The 20,564-nt window shown below is 38.4% G+C and overlaps 2 protein-coding genes across 8 annotated transcripts in view; one reads left to right on the top strand and one right to left on the bottom strand.

Moving 5' to 3' along the window:
* The window catches only part of TIMMDC1 (translocase of inner mitochondrial membrane domain containing 1), a 34,605-nt gene extending 18,882 nt beyond the window's left edge, over positions 1-15,723 (top strand). Inside the window, exon 7 of the mRNA XM_077883801.1 lies at positions 1,722-15,723. Within this exon, the coding sequence (XP_077739927.1) occupies positions 1,722-1,872 (151 nt within the window). The 3' untranslated portion in view covers positions 1,873-15,723. The remainder of the gene's footprint in view (positions 1-1,721) is intronic.
* CD80 (CD80 molecule) overlaps positions 3,945-20,564 on the bottom strand; it is a 31,215-nt gene continuing 14,595 nt past the window's right edge. For 4 of the 7 annotated variants that reach the window (XR_013372198.1, XR_013372197.1, XR_013372196.1 and 1 more), the window contains 4 exons: positions 19,631-19,948; positions 14,910-15,191; positions 7,476-8,917; positions 3,945-5,482 (listed from right to left, as the gene is read on the bottom strand). Coding sequence is in view for 2 of the 7 variants with exons in the window: in XM_077883799.1 (XP_077739925.1) it covers positions 7,491-7,591; positions 8,804-8,917; positions 14,910-15,191; positions 19,631-19,948 (815 nt within the window). In the remaining 5 variants the exon portion in view is untranslated. The remainder of the gene's footprint in view (positions 5,483-7,475; positions 8,918-14,909; positions 15,192-19,630; positions 19,949-20,564) is intronic. The other 3 variants (XM_077883800.1, XM_077883799.1, XR_013372199.1) reach the window with 3 other exon arrangements.

Genomic DNA, 20,564 nt, shown 5'->3' with positions numbered 1-20,564 from the left:
TGGATGCCCATGAATTAGGTAGTTATAGCGGCTGCTCATAGACTGGATGCCACTGAGGAGGATAAAAACTTTCACCTGTTCCACCTAGTCATTCCCTAGGGTGCAGTTATCAGACTGAGAGTGGATTTTGTGCTGATTCTTTGTAAGATTACCAGAATAGGCTGCTGTTAGCGCTCCTGGTACAAATGATTCTCATGGCTCAGCTTCCTGTGTACAACTAAAGCTTCTGCTGTTTTAGTAGTTGATAGTCTTTTTTCCCTCATGTTTTTACTTGAAGCTTCCATTTATGCTAAGCACACATACACATATGGAAACTCTTAATATCCATAGGTCAGTTATTCAGGGACTTAGGTTCGATAGGAGAAAAAGCATGGATTTTGCAGCCAGTGAAACCTTGAAAATGAATCCTAAATCCCAACTAGGCTATTAATTTTGTGACTTAGATATTTTACTTAACTTCAAGCCCTCTGTTTTCTCAGCCAATCTGAGGGCAGAATCACACCACAATGCTCAATATGTGTTTGTTTCATTCACTCCTTTAGTAAGAGGGTAGATGGGATATGTAGTTGTCTAAGTTCTAGGATAAAGCACTTAAGATTCTAAATGCCAGGATAAAATGTAATGTAGAGAATTAAAAGCATGAAAGCATTAGCTTACTTTTAGTTCTTTAGGTGTCATAAGAAACTTTTTTTTTTTTTTAAGAAAAGAAAGCTTTGAGTAAGAAATTGGAAAGGTAAAGAAAGTATATTTGATACAGAAAGTTGCAGGAGAATTTACATTTGGAAAAATATGAACATAATAATTGTATCCCAATAAAAAAAGGAAAACAGAAAAGTAACTAGAGAGGTCGATCGGTTATTTAGAGATGGAAAACCCACGAATGGCTAAAAATAATAACTTGAATTGAATTATAGTACTGAAGGATACTTTAGAAGGAAATAAGGCCAAAAATTTATGGGGCACTTAAATGTCTGTGATCTATATGTGTCATTCCTGAGGAGTTAATTTAAATCACAGTTAAGAGCTTATTCTATGCCTGCTTCTCTGCTTGAAAATATAGAGAAGTCAAACAAAGTGAGAGTATAAATAATTGCCTTAGTGAGCCAAAAATGTGGAAAACTGTAGAGATATGGAAGAAGAAATGGTCAAACCTGGTATGAAGAGTCGAGAAAAAAGTTATGGATGACCTTGCTAATCACTTAAAAAAAGGAGGACACTAATAATAGATTTAGAAAAAGAACTGATCTGTTATTTGGAAATTGATTTTAACTCCTTGTAAATAATACATTTATAATGTTGTCCCATCTGACTTTTCCATATTGAGTTTACCATTGTTCTAGCCTTTGTGCAGTTCTCACAAGGTCTGGCAACAGAGAGTTAATGGAGTGGCAGGGGGCTCATATTCACCCCGCAGCCCTGAGGGCAAGAGGACAACCAGTTTGCAAGGCTCACACTTGAGCATGACACCCTACAGGAACTCTGGAATATCTTAGGGATCAGAGCTGCTGCCACAGCACACACCATTTTGGTGATATGAGAAGTGTAGTTGGCACATGAATGGAACTAGTTAGGAGAATGAAGAAAGTCATTGTTTTTGAAGTGTAAGGAGCAGTGTTTGCTTTTAAGGCACAGGGAGAATAGATAAACACTTTCTTTAAAAAAAAAAATCTGAGAACTAAGAAACAGAGCAGTACATGATATATCCTTTTCTTTCTTTACAGTAAAGCCAGACTACAATTTACTCAGCTCCTACCTGAAGAAATTGAAAGTAGCTTACAGAAAAATCAATCCAAAGATGATGTTAAGAAAATCGAAGCACTGCTAAATCTTCCTAGAAACCCTTCATCAACACATAAACAAGACAAAGACTAAAAATATTCTGAACTTAAAATTCATTGGTGAATCAAAGGGATCTATGTCATTGTATGCCAATAGTAGGCTTCTCCTTGGTCAGCCTGGTGACAAATGTAAGTGCAGGCACCTCTAGTGGCAATGGCCCCTTACCTTTTTTTTAACCAAGAATTGGGCTATTGTATGGTCACTTTACTCATCCTTAAGTTTAAATACACACTTATGTCTTTTCTGATTGATCTATATATTTGAAATTATATCTGTACTGATCAATCAATACAATACAATACAATACATAATTCTTTTCCCTGGATTTTACTACAGAAAATTTAAAATTTCCCAAGATTGGAGTTGACTTCTGAGGGTTGTATGTTTATTCTTGCGGCCCTTTATTTTTTTGTTTTTTTTTTAAAGATTCTATTTATTTATTCATGAAGACACAGGGAGAGAGGCAGAGACACTGACAGAGGGAGAATTCAGGCTCCTCTCGGGAAGCTTAATGCAGGACTCAATCCCAGGACCCCAGGATCACGACCAGAGCCAAAGGCTGACACTCAACCACTGAGCTACCCAGGCATCCCTCTTGCAGCCCTTTAAAAGGATACTCTAGGCATCACTAGGAAGAGGAGAGGAAAGAACCAGGTGAGGCAAATGGTCTGTAATGAAACCTTTGTGCCTTTGGGTCCTTGAAACATCATGGGCCTAAGTGTGTAGGGGCTCCTGGGTGGCTCCCCATTGAGTGTCCGACTCTTGATTTTGGCTCAGGCTGTGATCTCAGAGTCATGGGATTGAGCCCTGTGTGGGGCACCATGCTCAAGCATGGAGTCTACTTGTCCTTCCTCCCTACCCCTCTGCCCCTTCCCCCAAAAGCATGCACTCTCTCAAATAAATAAAATTTTTAAAAATAAAATAAAAAGATAATTCCTATGCCATTTGAAATATAATATAAATTTAACAAGCATGAAAAAAAATTTAACAAGCATGAAGTAGATAAGCATTATTTTTAAAAAAGAGCCAGACTTTGTTTCATCTCTTAGTGTTGCTGACAAAGTATCTATGCAAAAGTTAGAATAGCTACACAGTCTTTATACTCTAGGAGCTTGCTCCATAAGAAGGAAGCTGTCCTGCAGATTTTAACTTTTACTGAAGTGAGGGATGGGGCAGCCCCCAGTGGCTCAGTGGTTTAACACCGCCTTCAGCCGGGGGCATGATCCTGGAGACTGCATGGAGCCTGCTTCTCCCTCTGCCTGTGTCTCTGCCTCTCTCTCTATTGTCTCTCATGAATGAATAAATAAAATCTGGGGATCCCTGGGTGGCTCAGCAGTTTAGCGCCTGCCTTTGTCCCGGGGCGCTGTCCTGAGGTCCCGGGATCGGGTCCCGCGTCGGGCTCCCAGAGTAAGCCTGCTTCTCCCTCTGCCTGTGTGTGTCTCTGCCTCTCTCTGTGTCTATCATAAGTGAATGAATAAATATTAAAAAAATAATAAATAAATAAACAAATAAATAAATAAATAAAATCTTTAAAAATTAAAATAAAGTGAGGGGGGTGGGGATGTACTGCTTTAAGTGTACTAAGGGGTAAAGACTGCTAGTACTTTGTTTCAGTGTTAGACCTCTTTGTTTTTAGTTCCTGCTCTAAAAATAACTATTTTCAGAAACCAGGTTTGTGTAGCTGTGGGATATAGTGGCTAAAACCAAGGGTTCTGGAGACATCACTGTCTTGAAATCCCAGTCATGTAGCTTTGCAGCCATGTGACCTATATAACGAAGCCATTTTACTTTTAAGTCTCAGTTTTCCCTTCTGTCCAATGAGATGGTATCTACCTCAGGATGGGTATGAAATGAAAAGCATAGCACAATACCCTGGTGCACAGGGGATGATAGATAGAACAACAAATATCAGTAATTATAAGGATAGAAGAATCTCTGCACAAGTGTATTTTTACCATGATTTACACGTTATCACCACACTCCATAAAACATGTTTTTCTTAATTATCCCATTCATAAATTGCTGACAACTGGCAATTAGTTATTGTTTTATTCACATCTACATATAGGTTAAATTCTCCAACTAGAAATTATAAAACTAGATGATTGGTTTTAAAAATAATTTTATTCATATCACAAAAATATCAATAAAAGTATAATTCTTTGGAAAATAGTACCAACACATTTATCAAATGTAATAAGTAATGTAATATAATTTATTTTAAGTATAAATAAGCTGTCTCCTAGATGTGTCCTATTTTGTGATTACTTCTTGAGGTCTCCTTTTGAGCATGTCTAAGGATTATTAATTTTAATTAAATGCAGCAGTTCCCATTTTTTTTGTTTCTTTGCTTTGAGTTCAGGTCAGTCTCCAACTTTTATTTCTTTCAGTGATTTTGTTCTGAGGGCAACCATTTAAAACTGTACTTCTGCTCCTTAGACTATATAGCATAATCTGGTCCCTTGATAGCTGCCAAAATTAAACATTGTAAACCCAGCTACATGTGAGAAACTTGGCCAACTTGCTGTCCAACGTCAAATTTTCAAATGAGAATGTCTGATTCCTCCAGTCAGGTCTACCTCCAGGTCCACTGAGTTATGGAAGACAACTTCAGAGAAAGGAATCATGAGTAAGTGACACAGGAACAGCAGTTGGCCACTTCTTTATTTTTAATTCTCTGCTGATGTCAGAAGGATCAGAAATACCAAGGAGGAAGAGCAACTTGAGGAATCTAGGGAAACCCTATGGAATGCTATTTTCATTACCTCAATCAAATTCTAAGGACAGCTACTGTTTAGTAATATCTGTTTAGTAATATACAATTAAAACCTATCTCATTTTAAATGAGAACTTTCTCATGTTTTATAAATGAGTTTAAACTAGCATAAAGCCATTAAGGAGATTATCAGTCCAATATGAACCAGTAGGATGTGACTCTCTAAACCAACCTATCCCTCTCCAACGTGACTATCGCTTTGAGGTATATAAGTCATTCATCTTACATGTCAGCAGATATTAGTTTTGGATAGATCTACTTTCTCCAGAACCTGATGGAGAAGTGGGAAAGCAACAGAGGAGAACACAATGAAAGATGAGATACTGAGTAAACCCCAGTAATTTTTCCATCATTCTCATATTGGTATATATACCATCATACTACCACACATTAGCATCAGATTGCTTTTGACAGCAACACAAAACCTTCTAGTGTTGCATCAGATGAAGTCTCTGAAGTTGACCTGACATTGGACATACTCTTTTTCCAGAAGCATTTTGACTGGTGTGTACACCTGTACACACCAGTTAATAGCACAGAGCCAGACTACTGATGGAAAAGAGCACCCGAGACAGGAAATCTGGGTTCTAGCTCAGACCTTTATCATTCAGGTCACCCCCTAGGCCTTGATGTCCTTGTCATTAATGAGACAAGTATTTTCCGAATGTCTCTTCCAGGCCTGAACAATTCTTTGACCAAGGCTACCAGAGAGCTACTTATGTCCCCACCATATTCCTCTGGTCACTTTCTGCAGGGCCACTGAAATGAACAGGCTCCTAGAGAACAGATGCATGAAGTGCAAGGTGGGATAATCCTGGCCATCTGAGGAAATTCAAAGATGAGGTCAATCTAAGATGGAGGTGGGACCTGAGGAAACAAAAAAATAAACGAATACTTGAAACTCTAAATTCCCAAAGAAGGAAAGCATTTTAAAACTTTATATTTTTTACCATAAAAGTGCTCCCAAATTGAGGTGACGCTGTAGAAACTACTATTTATGGCCAAAGAATATAAAAAGAAATTAAATTATGGGAGAATTTCGAGAATTTTATTACATGAAATATCAGGCAAATATTAAGCACCAGCAATCATCAAGCAACCAAATGTTATTGATCAAGGTAATACTCTTCTACATATGAGGCAAATAAATGTATCAGGCATGGTTGTTCTCAATAAGCCTACAATTTAGTAAAGAATATAGGGAAGCCTGGGTGGCTCAGTGGTTGAGCGCCTGCCTTTGGCCCAGGGCATGATCCTGGAGTCCTGGGATTGAGTCCCACATCGGGCTCCCTGTATGGAACCTGCTTCTCCCTCTGCCTATGTCTCTGCCTCTCTCTATGTGTCTCTCATCAATAAGTAAAGTCTTAAAAAAAAAAAAAAAGAATATAAGGCATGGTACATGAAAATAACCCCAGGACGGAATGCTGTGTACTAGAGATAGCAATACTCCAGCAGTTCAAAGGCAGCACTGCTTGAACTGTACAAGACGGCCACGTAGAAGACCAGACCCATGGCTTCAATATGAGGTACCAGCTGACTGAGCAAAGGACTATTAACAAGGAAAGTCAGGGAAGTTCTAGGTAATCGCAGAACTGAGGCAGACATCCTTGAAAGGGCCTCCTGAAGAAGTTGAAAAGAAAACATGATAGGAAATGAAGACTACTATGGGGGAAACGTGCCTAGGCTGCTATGGTGCCATGAAAGAAACCGGTCTTAATACCCAGTTTGAGTCCTGGCTTTGTTCCTTGCCTGCCTGGCCTTAGGCAAACCACTCAACCTCTGGGAGGGAGCCTCAGGTTTCTCCTATAAAATGGAGATAAAGATCTTGCTCACAGATATTTTTATAAGACTAAAATGAAATGTTTTTGTAAAACATTACCTATTATATAAGTCTCAGATGTTCTATTTCATTTCCTTTTATTTTTTAAAGGTAATTGCAGACTCTCATTTCTTATGCATTTTCACCCTAGCTTCTTAAGTCAAAAAGGAACTGTTTATGGAGACTATAAACCACCCTGGACCTAGTATCAGTCTCTTGGATTCCAATGTTTCTCTTGCATGAAAAGGCCTGGGTAGTTTAGAATAACACAAAATTGATATAAGTTAATAGTGTGACTCAAAAAAGCTGCTGCTATGTTAGGCTTCCTTAACAGAACATTTCAGATATGTAGAATTAGACCATATCTATAAAGTTTTGGACTCCCATTTATTGACATCTAGGGTGTTCACATAAGGCTTCTGGAAACTACCATGTGGAGAGTAGTTCAAAGAACTGAGAACGTTTATACTGAAGAGACCAACTGAAATATGGAAAGTTAAAAGTCTTGAAACTTTTCCTGTAGGCATTGGGGTCTCTTCTGAGTTTTTGAGTGGGAAAATAACGTAGAGAAGGGATTCTTTATGAAATTTGCCTATTACTGGTTTAGTAGGATGACTCTGTAAGAGGCAGAGAGACCAATGAGGACATTACTGATCAGGGTGGTACAGAGTGACCAGTAAGTGACCCTAATCTGTGTCCATCAGTAGTGAGGGATACAGGGGGAAAAGGAATGATCAGAATAAGCAGCTGGGCCACGAATATTACTTCAAGATGAATTTACAGTAGTGTTTTATAGATAAGGACAGACACTGAGTTGACTGACAGGAAGGGGACATTTCAACATGGTGGAATGGCAGAGCAAAGTGAGAGGTTATAATCCTCTGTGGGGAGAAAGGCGAGATCTCAATCATCTGTGTAGAGTAACCTGAACTAGGTTTTTGAGAAGGTGCGGTAGTAGGTAAAAGTTTAATCTGGTGCTGAGTGGAAGAAAACACTGTGCCTCATTATATTCCATTCTGGTAGAGAAAAGCTAGAGGTTACCTCCAGATGTTCTGCTCATACAGATGCTTGGGCAGATCCTATGTTTATAGGGGACATCTTTTCCAGGTCCATGTCCTCTTTGTTCCTATTTCTCTGTCTCCATCTTGCAGCAGATCCTTGAAGACACGCACAAACAATAAAGATTTAGATAGGTGAGTTTCCCCAAAATTGTGCCCATATATTTCAGCAAGCTTTCACTGGCTTACAACTTGATCAGTGGTTCTTAAACCAGGAAGATTTCTTTTTTCCTTTTTTTTTTTTTTTTTTTTTCTAACTGTGCCCAGCACCCACCCCTTCCTGGGACATTTGTAATGTAATAGAGACATTTTTGGTTGTCATAACTGAGGCAGGGGTGCTATTGGCATATAGTGAGTAGAGCCCAGAAATGCTGCTAAGTAAACTACAATGCACTGATTAGAACCCTAAACAAAGACTTATCTGGTCCCAAAAGTCAGTAGTGTTAAGAGTAAAAAATCTAGTTCGATTGTTAAGGCTGGGCAGTCTGTATCAAAAACATCCTCAAACCACCAGACCTCTTTACCCTACCTGTGGGGTTGGGTTGTTGGTAGCAAAGAGTTTTAATGACTTCCCTATGCTTTGACAGTTTTTGTGCAGAAGTTTGGGAAAATCAGCTGATGGTGGTCTTCCAGTTTTCTTTGTTCAACGTACATGATTTCTACTCCAAGAAAGGTTGGTGCCTCTTCATGGTGACTATGGCCTCAGCTCTGGCCTAGCAGTTCCTCTTCATTTAAGTACAGAGATAGAGGGTAGCATATGTGTAAGGCCAAAAATTTAAACTTGTAGGGAAAACATCCTAGATATCTCTTCTTTCCTCAGCCACTCCTTATCTTATCCAAAAATGTATTCTGAGGAATTGAGAATTGGTAAAATCACTTGTGGCCATGTAATTTCTCAGTGTCATCAGTGCATCTTACCTTCCTTCAAGAAAATGATTCTTGACCTCAAATCTTGTCGTTCTGACTTTCCTTCACTTGAAAATCAAATATTAGAATACCACTTTGCATCAGAAGTGTTTTCAAATTAGTTTGCAAGCCCCAGCGCTTCCAAGAAAATATAAAGTTGAGGGGGGGGGGAAATGGACTAAAGTAGAATGTGTCTTGGGGGCATTGAGTCATTGTTAGTCACTCTGGTGCCTAGGAGAGAACTGAACACATAGTAGGTGTCCTTGAAATGCCTGTCCAGTGAATGAGTAGAACTTGGTGAGACAAGTAAAGAAGACACTAAAACCTCAGAGAAGTGCTGACACATACCAATAGAATTTGGGCTTCCAGAAATTGAGGTCAGAATGATAGCATGATAGTACTTACTGTGGGCTAGGCAGCCTCCTGTAATGGCAGTGATCACAGCAATCACACCACTTACTACTAAGATCAGGATGACCCAGAGCTGTTGCTGGTTATTGGGAGGGTGTGGCTCGACTGCTGAGGGAAAAGAACAGTGTCAGCTCTAACGTGTTTCCAGCTACCGTATTCTATGCCTTTTATATTAACACAACTGTAGAGAGTATTTTTTTCACTTCTTTCTCTGCTCAGCCCTCCACTAGGCAGCTGCTAGCATTTTTCTTGCGGAACTCTTTGATCAGACACATATTTATGGGCAACTAATATCCAATGTCAGATATCAAAAGTGAAAAAGAAATTTTGAACTTTTGCATTTGCCGAATTAAGTTGGCATAAAAGAGATCCTAAGAAGATAACTTTAGAAATATTCTTTTCTTGGGGCTGCTGGGTAGCTCAGTTGGTTAAGCTAAGCAGCTGGCTCTTGGTTTTCACTCCGGGGATCTTGGGGTCCTGGGATTGGGCTCCACATGGGACTCTGCACTCAGCAGGGAGTCTGCTTAAGGATTCTCTCCCTTTCCCTCTGCGCCTCCCCCTGCTCGTGTGTGCACTCTCTTTTTCTAAAATAAAAATGAAAAATATTTTGTCTTGTATTTACATCTCACTTTTATAGTTGATATTACTATGTATTACTAATTATAGTGTGTATGTGTGTTAAAAGAATATACTAAGAGAAAGGGAAAAGGCATGACAGAAAAATAAGATCTATCTAGAACATTATATCTTATTTTTCTCTCTGTCATGCCTTTTCCCTTTCTTTTAGTATATTCTTTTAACACACATATACACCATCCTTACAGTAGCTGCCTAAAGCTACAGGAGCTATTTTGCATTCATTTTCAGATGCACATTTAATTTTCACCATCCATCCTAAAGCTTCTGGAAAGATAGAAGAGGCCAACAAAGAACTAAGAGTAAATGTGGCTAAATGTTAGTGGGGTCATCCTGGAAGGGAGCTCTGCAAAACTGGCTCTCAGCTGTAGAGCACAGGGAATGGAGAGACCACAGGGGATACAAGGAAGGATGTGGGGGGAGAGTAGACAGATATATGGGACTGCTGTCTGTTGCTCCTGATTAGGAGCAGCAGCTACATTGTTTATTCTTCAACCCCTTTGAGGAATAGTTAGCAACAAACAGCATCTGAAGAAAGGGCCCCGGGCACAGACTGAATATTAGCAGCTCATCTTCTGATTTCTCTGGAATAGTTTACAAATAAATATTGAACATTTACTAACTTAAGCGCTTTTCATTTTTCTGACTACCAAGCGTTGAGGATAAATTTTGGTCTTTAGTTTGTTGGACTTCTCATCAGCATTTGGCCCAGCTGAAACTTCCTCCTCCTTAGACTTCTATGACAGCACTTTCTTCTGTTTCTGTTTGTTGTGACTCAGTTTTTTTCATAGGCTCTTCCTCTTCTTGTTCTTTAAATATTGCTGCTTCCCATTGTTCTGTCTGTGGTCCCATTCTCCTCTCGCTGGCCCCAAGCTTCTCGGGTGATGTCATCATCCACACCCAAAGTTTAAAATACCACCTGATTTCTAAATCCATATATCATATTTCTGATCTCATTTCTTTTTGTCCCCCTTAGACACATACATTTTATTTAAAATGCACATTTTAATTACAGATTGATTTACTTTAAATATTGCACAGGCATTGTCACAAAGAAAGTACTGGGTTTGTTTATTTACTTTTAAATTCTAGTTAGTTGATGTACAGTTCAACATTGATTTCAGGAATTGAGTTCAGTGGTTCATTGTTTACATACAACACCCAGTGCTCACCTTAATACCAATCACCCACCCAGCCCATCCCCCACCCCTTCCCTCCATCAACCCTGTTTGTTCTCTGTAGTTGTCTCTCGTGATTTGTTTCCCTCTCTCTCTCTTTTCCCCCTCCCATATGTTCATCCATTTTGTTTCTTAAATTCCATATATAAGCGAAATCATATGGCATTTATCTTTCTCTGATTGACTTATTTCACTTAGCATAATACATTCTAGCTCTATCCATGTCATTGCAAATGGTAAGATTTCATTCTTTTTGATGAATGAGTAGTATTCAATGGATTGTCATATATATTTACTGCTATAAATATCGAGATGCATGTACTCCTTCAAATGTGCATTTTTGTAGCCTTTGGGTAAATACCTAGCAGTGCAATTGTTAGATCATAGGGTATTTTTATTTTTAGCTTTTTGAGGAACCTCTTACTGTTCTCCAGAGTGGCTGTACCAGTTTGCATCCCCACCAACAGTGTAAGTGACACGATTCATTCCCCTTTCTCCCCATCCTTACAACATTTGTTGTCTCCTGTATTTTTGAACTCCAGGTTTGATTTTCTAGCTGCCAGCTAGATGGATGGATGCCAGCATTTCCACCTGATTTAAAATGAACTCACTATATTCTTTCCAAAGCATATCTTCCATCTATATTCTCCCATTTCAGTGAACAGCAATACCATAGTTACCCAAATAAGAGTGAAGGGTTTCTATGGACTTTCTACTTTGTATTCAGGATACTCTGCAATTGGTTCCTTTTCCCAAAATCCCATGCAGCAGCTGCCTTAGTTTAGATTTTTTTCTTCTCTCCCACTTGGTTGTCTCCATTCTGGTCCCTTTGCCTCTGGTTTCTCCCTCTCTCTCTCTCTGTCCCCTGCCTCTGGTTTCCTGGGCTCTACTAACTCCTACACATTGTGCCACAGTGATTATTCTAAAATGCATATTTGACTTTAGTGCACCTCCCACTTAGAGACTAAGGAAAGTTTTTTTTTTTTTTCTTTTCCTCTAAAACACCACATTGCATGAAGGTGAGTGATCACCAGAAGTGGCCTCTACAGACCAGAATGACAAGGAGGCTCTCGCTATTATACTGTGAGTCTAAAAGTGTCACAGGTTCTGACTCATTCCTGCCTTCCTCTCAGAGGCCATTCTCCCATCCTCAAGCCTCCCTCAGCCTAGAAAGAAGATATATGTTTGAGAGAAAGAAGGGGGAACTAGTAATGACAAACTGGCTCTGTCATGATGCCAACTAGGAACCTAATAACGCACCACTGAACAGACTCAGAATTCTAATTGCAGAGTTATGTGGGGACATCTGCACATATAGCATACTAGATGCACCATGAGTAGGACTCCCTGATTCACTCCCTTGCACACACATGTGTCTTCCAGTATATCAAGGGTTAACCAATTTGGCAGGCCCAGACTAAAAATATCATGGACCAAATCTGTTTAATTAATAAATTTGGGGGTTTTTTTTGAGTGGTTATTTATATAAAGCTTTATATAAATATTTTTTGAGAGAAAAGGCACACACGAGCAGGAGGAGGGAGGGAGAGGGAGAGAGAGTATCTTAAGCAGGCTCCACACTCAGCAGGAAGCTGGACACAGGACTCCATCTTACCACCCTGAGATCATGACCTGAGCTGAAATCAAGAGTCACGCTTGACTGACTGAGCCACCCAGGTGCCCCTATGTAAATATTTTTATGTAAATATATTTATATAAAGCTTTACTCACATGTCTGGTAACATTGCTATGAACTATACACCTAATTTTTGTTTATGCAGCCAGCTCTTGACCACCCACAAATGCATTATTTGCTTTAGACTCTAAATGATGCCTGCAGTTCAGTTTGGTTAAGCATCTGACTCTTGGTTTTGGCTCAGGTCACAATCTCAGGGTGGTGAGAGCTGAGATCGAGCCTCATGTCTGGCTCCACGCTGGGTGTGGTACCTGCTTAAGATTCTCTCCCTTTCTCTCTGCCCCTCCCCACCCCTAAAAAAAAGGGAAAAAATGGTGCCTGTAGTTCAATTAATGAGATTTGAAGTATTTATATATTAAAGCTCTCTATCATACCTAGCAAGATGCTTGGTATCTACTTGATAACTAATAAAGATTGAATGAACAAAGAAATGAATAAACCCATACACTTAATCATCTTTCCATTAACTATTGTAAATGTAGGGCAAAGAGCTAGTATTTTTCATTAGACTGAAAAGGGATATTGTTCATCCTTAGCATGAGGGAAGAATTGAGAGAAGGCATATCAGGGAAAAGATTAAAACTGGGTGTCTAAATCATCTTTAAATAAGAGCTCCATTCTTTTATTTGAATGGGCTACATTCTGTTTACTATATGTTAGCAAACTACAGTACACAGGCCAAACCTGGCCTACTGCCTCTTTTTTAAAATAAAATTTTTCAAAAAATAAAAATAAAAAAATAAAATTTTTCTGGAACACAGCCATATCCTTCATTTATGTCTTGTCTATTGCAGCTTCCATGCTATCACAGCAAAATTGAGTTTTTGCCAGAGACCATATGACCTACAAAGACTAAAGTATTTACTATCTGACCCTTTCCTGAAAATATTTGCCAATTCCTTTCCTAAAATATCATATACACTCATATTCCAAATATAATGTCCAAAATAAGATGATTGAAGCTGCTGCTATTACTATTTTGTGTGCAAATCCCTACCTTACTCATGACAATCTAAAATTGATTAAATAATGATAGTAAGGTGAAAATTAATGCTGAATTAATAAACTACATGATTCCAACCTCATTTTTATAAATTTTTTAGAACACATAAAAGATGACTGAAAGAAATGAGTTTGGGCTATTAATAAATCATGTCGGGCAGCCTGGGTGGCTTAGCAGTTTAGTTCCACCTTCAGCCCAGGGTGTGATCCTGGAGACCCGAGATTGAGGCCCACGTTAGGCTACATGCATGGAGCCTGCTTCTCCCTCTGCCTGTGTCTGTGCCTCTCTCTCTCTCTCTCTCTGTGTCTCTCATGAATAAATAAATAAACATTTAAAAATCATGTCAAAATTGTGTTTGTATTTGAACTAATTTCCCCAGGAAATTTATCTCATTACCAACTGGAGAAAATAATGAACAAGTCCACTTCAAGATGGAAAGACCTAGAGCAAATCATTCACTAGAATGATCTGCTAGACCATCTAAAATATCTCTTCTACTACAAGTACAGATAAGAGAAAGACATGCTGTATATTATATATTATATATCCATGTGCCACTATATATAAAATTCAGTATATTGTTTATTACTATGTAGCCACAAAATGTGTTGTTAAGAGTGGGTCTGGGGGGTGGAGGAGAGGCCTGGTGGTCTTCATACAATCAGTCCCACAAGTTAGACACTTATTTCAAGTATCTGTGTTCCCCCATTTTGGGTTCAACATGCATAAATTAATATAAGCTCAACTTATTCCATTGTACATTTTCAAATGATTTCATCTCTTAGGCACAGAAAATTCTGTACATTTACTATCTGTAGGGCAAAGTATTTGGTCATGGTATTTGGGGAAAATGACCTCTATTTTCAGGCTTTGTCCTCAAGTAGTTTGTCATTTACCTTCTTTACCAGATTTGGTTCTGAATGAACCAGTAACTCTTTTTTTTTTTTTTTTAATTTATTCATGAGAGAGAGAGAGACAGAGAGAGAGAGGCAGAGACACAGGCAGAGGGAGAAGCAGGCTCCATGCAGGGAGCCCAATGTGGGACTTGATCCCGGGACTCCAGGATCAGGCCCTGAGCCAAAGGCAGACGCTCAACCGCTGAGCCACCCAGGCGTCCCTGAACCAGTAATTTCTTTCTCTTTTTTTTTTTTTTTTTTTTTTGAACCAGTAATTTCTAAAAGGCACATTCACCCACAAAAGGCAACGATTTGATGCCATGGGATGACGGGAAGTAGGTATCCAAAAAGAAAGTACCAAAACCCTGAGGGAAAGTCAAAAGAAGGACAAATTTTAGTGCTTTCAGTATCAACAATATTGTTATAATACTTGCTGACTACTTGATGGAGAACATTTTTTTGGATGTCTCAGTTTTAGAAGGTTTATTAAAGGAAATAAAATTAGTAACATTATGGCCATACCTGTACAGTGACCTTAACAAGTCACAATATCACTTCATTATCATTTATGGGTCTAAAAATACAAGAAATGCTATCAAAGTTAACATACATAATTCCAAAATGTATCTGGCTGAGTTATTTTCTTTTTAGATTTTACACAGTAGAAACTCCTCAGAACAATGTTACTTACATTTTTGCCAGTTGAAGATCTGTGATACTGTTAAGTCTCCATACTTGACAAGACACACAAAGCTATGGTTGCTTGTTATATTGAAATCCAGTTCACTACTAATAGTGTACAACTCAGTGTCCGGGTCTTGGGAAACTGTTGTGTTGGCAGCATTCAATTCTTCTTCATTTTCCCACCAGGAGAGGTGAGGCTTTGGAAAACCTCCAGAGGTTGAACACATTATCCTTTTGATGTCATGGGATGGATTTCCAAGGTCAGTTATACTAGGGACAGGGAAGTCAGCTTAAGAAAGAAAAAGGATATAAGTACATATTATACTGGGGTGGGGATTGGGCAAGGGCTTTTTAAAAAAATAAATTATCTAGCTTTAATAAGAATAATAAAATTAGATATAATTTGCAACTTCCCATAAATCATTAATAGTTATGTGTAAGCCAAAGATTACTTTGGTTTGAATTGGGTATGTCAATTCTTCATTACTTTTTTTGTCAAAGATTTTTATTTATTTAAGAAATCTCTACACCCAATGTGGGGCTTGAATTCATGACCCCAAGAGCCACATGCTCTTACAACTGAGCCAGCCAGGCGCCCCAATTCTTCATCACTTTTGATGCAGGTAGAAGGGCACTTAGAGAAAGAGGTAGATCTCTGTGAATAAATAGTGGCATAGTATTTGGGATTTGTAAGAGATGAAGAGAAAAACAGACAAATGTATTGAGTTCTTGATGTTGTTAGATCTTGGACCCTACCTCATTTCATCTTTACAACAACCCTACAAAGCAGATGTACATCAAGAAAGATCAAATATCAACAACTTCATTTGATTTAACCTAATATGGTTTCCATTTTATAAATAATCAAATTGAAGTAGAAAGAAATCACAATGAGTAAATGGCAAAACTGGGAAGCGAATTCAAGTTTTTCTGATACTATATCCTTCTCTTTTCTTATCTTCTCTTCCCTTCCCTTGTCTTTCTTTTCTTCTCTCTTCCTAATATTTGACGTATACAAAGTGGTTCTCTTATTTATCTATTTATGAATTAATATGCTAAAAAACACCTGTGAGCCCACCATTCAACTGGAAAGCTAGCACATTGACTGTATCTGATGTAAATCTACTCATCTGGTCTCACCTTCATTGTCTCCCCTATTTCCCACACTTGAGATAACCACTACTCTAAATTTTTCCTTAGGATTCCCTTCCTTTTTTAAAGGTAGTCTTTAGTAAGATAAACCTCTGTCCAAACTGCATAATATTGAGCCTATAATCTCAACCACTCTACTGACTCCTTTGCTATTCTTGTGTGCATTACGAGGACAGAGGGGTCTTCCTAGCATTCCTCCAAGATACTTGAGGCACTCTTGCATTTGTATATTTGACCCCCAATAAGATATTAAAATGTAAACACAATAAATCATAGTGAAAATGACTACCGAGAACACAGGAAAAAGCTCCCGAACCCACTTTTTCCCTTATTCTTAGGCTTAAAGAGATTTATGCTTCTCAGCCTGTGTGTGGGGAACCAAGCCCCGCATACTTCATCCCATCCAGTTAGATTTCTTTTTACAATTCAGAGTTCCACAGAGAGATTAGTATATAGCATAATGGTCACCAACATTTTTTTAAGAATTTATTTTGAAAGCTTCATAGTGCAAACAAATTGTACCACTTGGATGTCATGTCACAAGACATATGATGCAAAGCCGAGGCCATTCATGAGGATTGAGCTTTTGTAGAAAGTTGGGGGTTTTTGAAAGAACAACTGTGAATCATACATACATAATTAATAAAGATTTCCTTTGAAGCACAGGCTGGCCAAGATCTAACAGGTTTTAAGACCAGTTTTGCCTTTTAGCTCTGGGCCAATTACTTAATCAGTTTCAGTTTTAGTTTGCTCATCTGTAAGATAGGGATAATAATACCGGCCTTCCAGAATTGTAAGGATTAAATGACATCATTAATAGAAATCATGAAGCACAGAGCCGGACACAGAGCAGATTAATTAATAGACTGAGTTAGTGGGTCTTAAACTTGCACTCTCTTAGATGAGTGCCCTCATTTAAATCAAGTTGCCCAGCGAAAACTTCCAAAACCACCCAGTAGCACTGTGAATAATAAGAGAAAGGGGAAGTTATGACAAGTGACAAAACTGCCAGGAAAAGGAAAAAATTGCATTTGGTAGGAGGTGAAGTCACCATTTTTGAATCAATCCTGTCTCTAAATTAAGTTTGACATTTTCCTGAGCCATTTTTAGCTGACATTTCCTACTCTTGCAATTTGTCTTATAAGATCAAATCATTACAGTGGTAGCTGACATCAAGAAAGAATATTCTCTTTGTGGGGTGCCTGGCTGGTTCAGTCAGTGGAGCGTGCAACTCTTGATCTCGGGGTTGTGAGTTCAAGGCCCACAAAATAAAATCTTAAGAAAGAATATTCCCTTTGTTTCTTACAACAACGTTATGTATTATATATAGCCTGGAATAGCAAATCCAAGTAACCCATATCCTAAATTATGGTTCACGTTCATTTCTGTGTCTGCTTTTTTGAGAGATACTTAACCACGAGACTATTTTAAAATATTCTGTATATTAGAAACCATCTTTGCAAGGTCTGGCGAGGCTTAGCACAGCCTTAGCTGTCTTCTATTCCTTCAGTGAGATGATCCATGTCAAGTAACAGCAGTTAAGGCCTTATGAGACTAAACTAGCAAAGAATTACTCCTTTGTGTCTCGTTTTAATGCATTAACCTACATTTTCACCATTCCTAATAGGTAGGGTAAAAATATCTTATTAGGAAAGGAAAAGGTGCACGTGTGTTAGAAAGGTAAAAATCTGTTACCCTAGTTAACCTGTTAACTAGGATAGCTAGTTCCCCAAATGCTGGTTAATGGAGGCTTTTATATACTGCTGTGCTGATTGTATCATTTTGCAATCTTTAGCAAATGTAGAGAAACCAACTTGTTCAGTGCCAAACCTGGTGAAAGTCTCAGGTGTCTGAGGAAACCTCTCAGTCCCTAGCAAAATGGGACAGCTGATCATCCTAAGCAAATAAGTGATTAATTTCTTATTTCTCAAACTGTGGTCCTCAGCAGCCATACAGGCATCACCTGGTAGTTTGTTAGTACAGAATCCAAGATCCAACCCCACACCTACTGAATCTGAATCTGTGTTTTAACAAGATCCTCAAGGGAGTCTTAGAGACCTTAACACAACAGAAGCACTATTGTAATAGATGCAAATAGAAAAATCAGAATTGGTTGGTTCTGAGTCAAATTAAGCAGGCCAAGTTTCCCTTTTTGTCTTCACTCACCTGACTTTGGTGCCCAGCCCCTCCTGGCCCTTTCAAGGCCCCCAGCACTCTTGTGTTGCCCTTTTAGCTGTCCTCGGTCTCCTGCTGTAGTCTGCTACTAGGGCTTGCCCTTCCTGAAATTCTGCTTCTCCCTCTTGGGGTTTATTCTTTATCTTTCTATCAAAATGTACATAGTCCTGAGTCTACTTCCTTTTGGGCATTGTTAGAGGATTGCCTATATCTAATGCAATTAACTAATATAGGTTAATATGTTTGTGTTGCTATCCCCCCAGGTAACATTTTCATTTTTAACAGAGATCTTATAGGGGGAGAAAATGCTGAAACTGTCAGCATTTGGTAACAGTTCCAGCAATAATGGTGGGAATTCTAGGATTCAATGTGGGTCAGAATTTTGGACAGGGTGGGCTTTGTAGAACCCCTAAAATCACACCATCACATAATCATTGTTCTCTCCATGAGTAGGGAATACACAGAGTGAGGTTTAAGGTAATCCCATGTAACTGGCTTACCTCCTAAGCTTTAGGTGTGATTTGGATGCTATAGTGAAAGATTCAACATAGCTTTGTTCTTTGAAGAACAAAGCAGGGAAGAGTAGTGAAGAATTCACCAAGGATCCACTTACATTACCTGTTATCAAGGTTAATGATCATCTTTTATTAAATAATAAGTTCGGTTTCCACTAAAGGCCCAAGTGTCCAGGAAGAAAATGAAACGTGGTTAAATTTCAAATATGGGGGAAAGGTCAAGGGCTATCATTTCTCAGCAAGGGCTCAAGGTATATTAGTAACCACTAGTCCTATCACCTGGGATAAACACAAGGCTCCTTCCTACCCAAGAAATGCTTTCTGTCGCAGTAGATATAGAAGTAGGGCTTTGATTTATGAATTATCCTTCTTTCCCATGACATAAATTATGTACCCAATCCTCTGGTGTCTAACTTTGTAGGAATAGCCATTAGATGAGAGCTTCAAATATAATAATAAATATAAATAGTATAATAGCCATAGCAATAGGCATTCAGTTACTATTTGATAAATATTTCTGCCTGCATTATTCTTATACCTTTCAATATACTTTCACAGAATGTATTACTGGATAAAGTGCAGTTAATAGTACAGCTACATTAAATCAAGTGTATCCCTTTATGATTCAGAAGGCACTATAGGTCATTCTAATGCCAGGATGACTGTAATGAATTTGGATGGTCAAAATGCAAGAAATGCACACTAATAGATACTTCCAGGATGTCTTGAGAATCAGTTAGGGCTTATTGTAAAACTACAGATTTATTTAACCCTAAACGAAGATACCTCCCTCTTTGGTAAGATTTTCAACCTAATCAATAGGAATATATCTTTAAGGGCATCAAGAATCTGCCAGTTTATAGTAAATCAGAAAAATCCCACTGACCTCTGACCAATAACATCACCGAAGTCATGTGTTTCACTTTGTAAGACCTTTTTTCAGTCTTTTGAACGATACAGGTGTATTTGCCATTGTCTGACAGGCGCAGAGCCATAATCACGATGGAGAGGTTATTGGTGAAGTCAGCAAAGGTGCGATTCTCATACTTGGACCACACTTTCGTTTGTCCAGATGTGACAGCCAGCACCACTTCATCATCCTTTTGCCAATAGATTCGAACTTTCATCAGTTCTGTAGTGGAAATGTTGTAATCACAGGACAGTACTGCTACTTCTTTCACTGTCTTGTTCACCTGGATGATGCCTAAGGAGAGGCAAACAGAAAGGATTTTATGTCTATTAAATATGGAGTCCTGCACAAGCAGGAATTCAGAGTTGGCAATAACAGAACTCAGGGTGTTGTATCTAGTGGCTATGCATGATCAGAGAGTTCAGTTTGATTTTGATAATTTTAGTCCCCAGTGCTTTTTTTTATTGTGGTTAAAAAATTGTAAAATACACCATCTTAACCATTTTTTAAGTGTACAGTTCAGTGGTGTTAAGTATATTCCCGTTGTTAAGAAACAGATCTCCAGATCTTTTCATCTTACAAATCTGCAACTCTGTATGCATTAAACAGCTCTCCTTTCTTTATCCCCCCAACCCCTTGGTAACCACCACTCAATGTTCTGTTTCTATGAATTTGACTACTTTAGATACTGCATATAACTGGAATCATGGAGCACTTTCTTTTTATGACTGGCTTATTTCATTTACCATAGTGTCCTCAAGGTTCATTCATGGTTTAGAATGTGCCAGAATCCTTTTCCTTCCTTTTTAAGGAATAATAAGCAAATGATTATATATATATATATATATATATATATATATATATATATCACATCTTCTTTTCTATTCATATGTCTATGGACAGTGGGGGA

The sequence above is a fragment of the Canis aureus genome, chromosome 35 (genome assembly GCF_053574225.1).
Source record: "Canis aureus isolate CA01 chromosome 35, VMU_Caureus_v.1.0, whole genome shotgun sequence".
NCBI lineage: Eukaryota > Metazoa > Chordata > Mammalia > Carnivora > Canidae > Canis > Canis aureus.
The sequence above is the reverse complement of the archived record's forward strand: the minus strand, read 5'-3'. Positions and strand labels throughout refer to the sequence as shown.